Source organism: Leishmania donovani, chromosome 35, assembly GCF_000227135.1.
Source record: "Leishmania donovani BPK282A1 complete genome, chromosome 35".
Taxonomy (NCBI): Eukaryota; Euglenozoa; class Kinetoplastea; order Trypanosomatida; family Trypanosomatidae; genus Leishmania; species Leishmania donovani.
The window spans coordinates 878,223-884,348 of NC_018262.1; the positions used below are offsets into that span (position 1 = coordinate 878,223).

The 6,126-nt window shown below is 57.6% G+C and overlaps 3 protein-coding genes across 3 annotated transcripts; all 3 read left to right on the top strand.

Moving 5' to 3' along the window:
- Positions 1-624: 624 nt before the first annotated feature.
- LDBPK_352150 (vesicle-associated membrane protein, putative) lies at positions 625-1,242 on the top strand (the record flags this gene model as incomplete). Its single annotated transcript, XM_003864746.1, has 1 exon — positions 625-1,242. One exon carries the CDS (start codon positions 625-627, stop codon positions 1,240-1,242), a length of 618 nt encoding a protein of 205 aa, XP_003864794.1.
- A 1,484-nt stretch (positions 1,243-2,726) lies between these two features.
- On the top strand, positions 2,727-3,536 carry LDBPK_352160 (hypothetical protein, unknown function; the record flags this gene model as incomplete). The annotated part of the gene is made up of 1 exon (XM_003864747.1): positions 2,727-3,536. One exon carries the CDS (start codon positions 2,727-2,729, stop codon positions 3,534-3,536), a length of 810 nt encoding a protein of 269 aa, XP_003864795.1.
- Positions 3,537-4,611: 1,075 nt separating this feature from the next.
- On the top strand, positions 4,612-6,126 carry LDBPK_352170 (hypothetical protein, unknown function; the record flags this gene model as incomplete). The annotated part of the gene is made up of 1 exon (XM_003864748.1): positions 4,612-6,126. The coding sequence occupies one exon, from the start codon at positions 4,612-4,614 to the stop codon at positions 6,124-6,126; it is 1,515 nt and encodes a 504-aa protein (XP_003864796.1).

Here is a 6,126-nt window from a genome sequence, read left to right on the forward strand (position 1 = left end):
ACAAACCGGTGAGGCCATGCGAGACGTCTGCGCACCGCGTTTGTGGCCGAAGTGGCGCGTTCCCCTGAATTCCCCCATCCCCGCTGAGCATCTTTCCACTTTCAATCAGGAAATCGGCAATGAATGGCAGCCCCCTCCCCTTCTGCCCCTCAAAAAAGAGACGACATACAGGATGCCGTGATGCTCCACGAGCATATCGAATGGCAACGAAAACCACTCGTGTATCTCTGCAAGGCAATTCAGGGGGTGCGCTCTGCATTACGGTGAGGGGGCGAATGCGGCAGTGAGTGATACAGAAGGGAGGAAGTCCCTCGCGCGCTATGCAACGCCCCAAACACAAGCAGGCGCGCCCGGCCACTGTGTCTCTGTCTCCACCAAAAGTGGCCTCTGTCGACGTCGACCGCTGGCCTAGTGCTCTTCATCGTCGCTTTCTCTCCCTCTTTTCCCTCTGTTTTTATGCTCATCATTGCTGACGCATACGTCTACTCCCCCGCAACGCCGATCTTCGTCCGCAGCTTGTTGTGTCCCAAAAGCCAATCCAGTATCTCTGTGCGTTGTTTGCCGTTGTCGTTCGCTTGCTTTCTTTTGTGCCGTTATTATTCGGTTGTTATTCTCCGCTACATCATGAAGCTCTATGGCCTGCTGATTCTAAAGCCCCATCCGCCGGGTGTCGAGAAGGACCCGGTCATTTGCTGTAGCGCTGTCGACGTCAGCTCGTTCGGCTTCTTCCAGCGCAGTTCTGCCCGCGAATTCATTGTGTTTCTCTCCCGAACAGTGGCTAAGCGGGTGGCTCTCGGCGCCAAGACGCAGATCACAGAAAACGGCAATGTTGTGTATGCGCATGCGACGCTGGACGGTCTCGTGGCAATCGCAGTGAGCGACATCGAGTACAACGCGCGTGTCGCCTTCACGCTCTTGACGGAGTTGATGCTGCAGTTCCAGCAGACGTTCCGCGGTAAGTACGAGTCCGTGGGGGGCAAGGCGGATGAGTTTCTGCACTGGCCCCACATCAACGAGACCCTGGAGAAGTATCAGAAGCCGGAGGAGGTAGACAAGATCTTGCGCATCAAGCGTGACATCGAGGACACAAAGGTGATCATGTACAACGCGATTGACCAAATCATCGAACGGGGACAGAAAATCGACGACTTAGTGGCGCAGAGCGAGGATCTTGGCATGGCTAGCAAGACATTTTACACGCAAGCAAAGCAGACAAACTCGGGGTGCTGCGCAGTCATGTGATGTGGAAATGGAGGGGCAATCGCTACTTGGCGAGGAAGCACTGTAGAGTGAAGGAGCGTAGGTGGGACACGCAGCGTACCTTGCCTGTGTGCAAAACGGCAAGTGGTATGCCTGTGCGCGGGAAAACATCTTTGCTTTCTCTGGTTCTCTTTTTTTTTTGGAGGGAGCCAGACGTTGCCGTGGCCGCAGTGGCTGCCACGCGTTCTACGTGAATTCGTTGCCTTTTCCTCGTTCTTTTTCTCCCCCTCCTCTTTACTTCAGCACTTTGCTTTTTTTCTTCTCCATCCGTGTCTGTGTTGTCTGCTGATGTGTCGCTGATCCGGGAATCATGTACGTGTGCGCATCTCTCTCTCTGTGCTTCGTTTCCTCTCAGCTTGTGCCGTTTGATGACCCTTTTCATCGACCTGACATACACGCAGAGGCGCCTGGAGGGATCCCTGTTCGCCCCCTCCTCCTCCTCCTCCCTCCCTCCCGTCAGCTTCTCCCCAAATGAGACTTGGATGGTGTTGGGCAGCGTTTTCCCGGCCAAAGTCCCCGCTCACGCACTCACCAACACGCGCGAGTGGTTGCACCTGGTGGAGAGGGGGACGGTGATGTGCTTTCGCGCTTCCCTTTGTGCATCTGTGTCACCTCGCGATCGTGCGCTTCGCTGAATGACGATAGTGCCTGCTCGGATGTGGATGGACATCGGCACTGCAGGGCCGGCGTGTACCCTCGCTTACCCCTCGCGTGGCTCGCAGGGAAAAAAGGGGGGGGGGGCAGTGCGCGGCTCAACTGCGCAGGGGTAGAAAAAAAAAGGAGCATGAAGTTGGGGTGCAGGCGATAGACTCTTGCAGCCCGTTTATTCCCGTGTCCGCCATCCCCCTCCCCCTTTTCCCCGCCCGTCACACTCGATGCGCATTATCCTTATTGTTGTACTTCTTTGGTTGCTATCCTATCAGCTATGGATGCTCTGTGAAGAGACTAAAAGAAACACTCAATTGAACTGCGCAGGCCCCGGCAGCTTGAGCTCTCTTACTCCAGCGCCATGGACGTGCTTTTTTTTCGAATGAATGAGGGTGATGCAGGGGGTGTTGGTCGTGTACCACCAAACACGTTCAACACGTCCCGAGGAGGACGTCTGCACCTCTATCAGCAGTTCTTGCCGTCCTTTTACGCAGTTCCCTCAGAAGAAACTCTGTCGAGTCTCGCGCTGCTTTACAGCAACGTACTTGTGGCTGCTTCGGATCCTCTCCTACGCGCGCTTGTTTCCCATCTCACCATCATCCATTTCCATACGCACCTACTCCGCGCCGTTCCCTTTTACCGCACGATGCCTCACACTCGAAAAACACACACACACACACACACACACACACACACACACACGCACACAACAATGTATCTCACGGTCACCGGAATGAAAGTCAGCTGCGTATCCACCAGCTCACCGCCGTTGCTTGACTGCAGGCGCGCCAAGGCACGCGTGCTGGCCCTGTGCGGCAATGAGTCACTCTACCAAAGTAGACGATGGCGCAGGGTCGCTAGGGCGCCACGGTGCGGATGCATACCCGTGCAGCGGCGAGGAGTCGGAGCTTGATGAGGGAGACTGGGAGGAGGGAGAGGAGCAGGAGGAAGAGGAGGAGAGCGATCGCTGCTCCAGCGACTCTTTTGGCGGAGACGAGAACGCCGACGGCAAGGAGGCGGAGGAGGAACCGGAGAGAGAGGAGCAGGAGGAAGACGATCACGGTAGCAGCGGCGTTCTGGAGGATGACGTGAAGACAGAGCCGCCAGTTGCTGCTGCCACCGGCAGCAGCGGCACCTTTGCCGCCACTTCGCCCTCCGCGGCTGCGTCGCTTGGTGGAGGAAGTGGGGGCAGCGCGTTCGGCGCTCTCGCTACGTCTGTCGAAGTGTCTCCGCCACCACCTGCGCCTTCGGTTTTCGCGGCTTCTCCCTTGGCGGCGGCTGCGGTGCCGCCTCAGCCGTTTTCGGCAAGGGCGACACCCGCCTTTGCCAGCCACACTACGCTTCAAGAGCAGCGGCCGTTGAACACTGCCCCGGCTTCCACTTTTCAGCCAACCGCCGCTGCATCAGATGCAGCCACACAGCAGCAGCTAGACACGACTACGGCCCCCCTTCACTTTGTGGACTTCGAACGGTCGCTTGGACAGAAATTGTCGAGCAGCGAATGGCACCGCGCTCGCAGTAAGGCTGATGAGGTGCAGGACGTGAAGCGCGCCCTTGCGCGGTACGACCTGGTGCTGCCAACAGATAAATTTGACGAGGCGATCGAGAAAGCACTGTATGGAAGCTGAGCGCGTCTGCCATGTCTCTTGTGCGCGTGCGTGCGTAGACGTCCTCTCCCAACAACGTTGCAAGAGAAGACGAATAGCATGATGTGTTGGATTGCTACGTATGTGTACTTTTTTTTTGAGGGTGGGGGGCTGCCGAGGTGCGATGCCGACGCACAGTCGCTGCTCAAAGCCGAAGAGAAAAATGACGAAACACATCAGCGACTTGGTGTCTGATGAACTTGCATGGCTGAAAAAGCTACGATACGGATAGCCACGATGCATGAGGACAGCGTGAGTTGAGCGCTCCTCCCTTTCCCCCAGTACCATGATGACAGGACACTAACGGCTTTTCGCTTGCGTTTTTTTTCTTCTTGCCAACCGATCATGCATCCCATTTTCCTCAAATCCTTGATACCTTCACGCATTTTTTTTTCATGCCTGGGGTGCGTTCGCGCATGAGCATCAAACAGGTGACAGAACGCAACCACACACACACACACACACACAAACTCGAAAAAGGGTAGCCATCGTTGCATTGTTGCCGTCTTCATTAGCGTACGCCTTTGCTGCTCTTTCCCCTTCTCATCTTACCACTTCCTCCTTTCATTTTTTTTGTCGTGGATAACGGTTGTTGCTGCTCCTTGTCTGTTGCTGCTCCTTGTCTGTTGCTGCCTGCCTTCCCTCTGCCCCGAAGCGCTCGGAGGAGCTAGTCGTAGGATTTGACTCTTTTAGGATTGTTGCTTGCCGGCATCTCAGGGATTGGGTACGACGCAACAGGCCTCCGAACGTGTGCCCCTTTGAGGCCGCTGCTACGGTCGACGTGGCGTACGCGCGATTTTCGATGCCGTGTCATCTGTTCGCTCGACCAACGCAACACACATGCACGCATTCCGGCCACACCACGCACCGCAGCAGTGCCATCATTGACTTTTTTTGCCCGCCTAGCCGTCCCTTCGTCTTCCACGTCTTTCTCAATTTTGTCAGTCTTTGTGTGCCGCTTTTGTTGTTAACTTGTTAGAGAGCCCTTTCCGTTGATTGAGTGCATGGGTGTGCATCGGCTTTCCGTCTTCGCCTTTAGCACCCACAAACGTGCAGAATGCCTGCTTCCACGCCCTCTGCGCCACCGCTTCGGCCGACCTCCAACAGCGTCAGGAGCCCCGCTGCGCTGGACGATCTCAAGCTGCAGTTCGCGACCGAGGAGGTGCGCAAACGGTTCTCGGACATCTCGATGGCGGACATGCTTGCAGTGCTGAGCACGCTCCTGACCAATCCGCGCATCCGCGAGTACGGCGGGGAGCAAGCCGGTGGGGTCTTGAACGGCATTCACGGGCTTCCTCTCGCGCGGGAACCGAAGCAAAACTGCGCAAGTACTCGTGCAAGACGAAACTCGACCAGTCGCCTTCAGCAGCAGGCGAGCGCGAGCTCGTCCATCACGGCGAGTGAGCTGAGCTCGCGGGACTGGAGCACGAGAAACTTTGAGATGGACGAGGTACCAATGTTTAAGGCGCCGGCCGCCTCGCGGCTGAGCCCGGAGTGGGCCACCATTGTCGCCTCCATCCTCGACAACGCGCGCCAGTATCGCGAGCCCGCCGACGAGCACAGCACCGTCGTGGACAGGGTGCAGCTTTCTATCAAAGACTGGCTCGAGAACACGAGCGTGGAGGCGGCGGAGAGTGAGAAGATGCATGCCGCGGCAGGCTCCGCCGCTTGCGATTCCCCTGCATGGCTTGCGACACTGACACAGGTGCGCCGCCTGGCCGAGGACGTGTGCCACAGCAAATACGACGCCGTGTACAAGCGACTCTGTAGCGAGGCTGCAGAGGAAGGTGGCGAGGGAATGGCCATGCCAGTGTATGCTCTGCACGATGAGGACAGCACCATGGCGCCCTCCTCCGTCGTGGCACGACAGTCGGTGCACCGTGCCGCGACCGGCCAAATCGGTATACCGCCCTTCTCCCTTGTGATTCAATGCGGACGCGACGGCAGCGGAACAGAGGTGCCCGATTTGCTCCTCAGCATCGACCTTGACGCGAGCAACGGCGGTACGCGCGGCAGCGGCTTGGAGAGCAGCAGCGCCTCTTTTGTCGTCGGCTGCGAGTGGTTTCAGTGGGTCTTCCTCGTCCAAAGCCCGCTGGCGTGTCAGAGTGAGCCTTACCCAGAAGTAGAGGATGGCGCCGCAGGCAAGGATGCCGAAGCCGTCGCTGCGGAGCAACAAAAGTGGCGACAACGGCACTGCACCGTGCAGCTTCTCTACCCCTCTAGGGCCGGTTTTTCAGAAGGCTCTGATGAATCCTCGGGCCTGCGTTCCGCCGAGGCTGAGTATGAACTGAGTGAGCCGCACGTCGTGCTCTCCTCGCTGCTTGGAGTGGCCATGCGCGTATGGTGTCAGAGCCACCCGCACATCGTCGCGCAAGTGCTTCAGCTGGAGGAGGACACCTATCCATGGCATATCTACGACGGATCTCTCTTCTGGTCTGCGTGGCCCCTGAGCGGCCCGGCGACACACGGTGAGTGCGAGTGCGCTGCAGCAAGCGACTCGATGCCAATCCCGCTTCTCCCGGGAGAGTGCTTCGCACATGAATCGGATCTGAAGGATGACGACGACTACTAG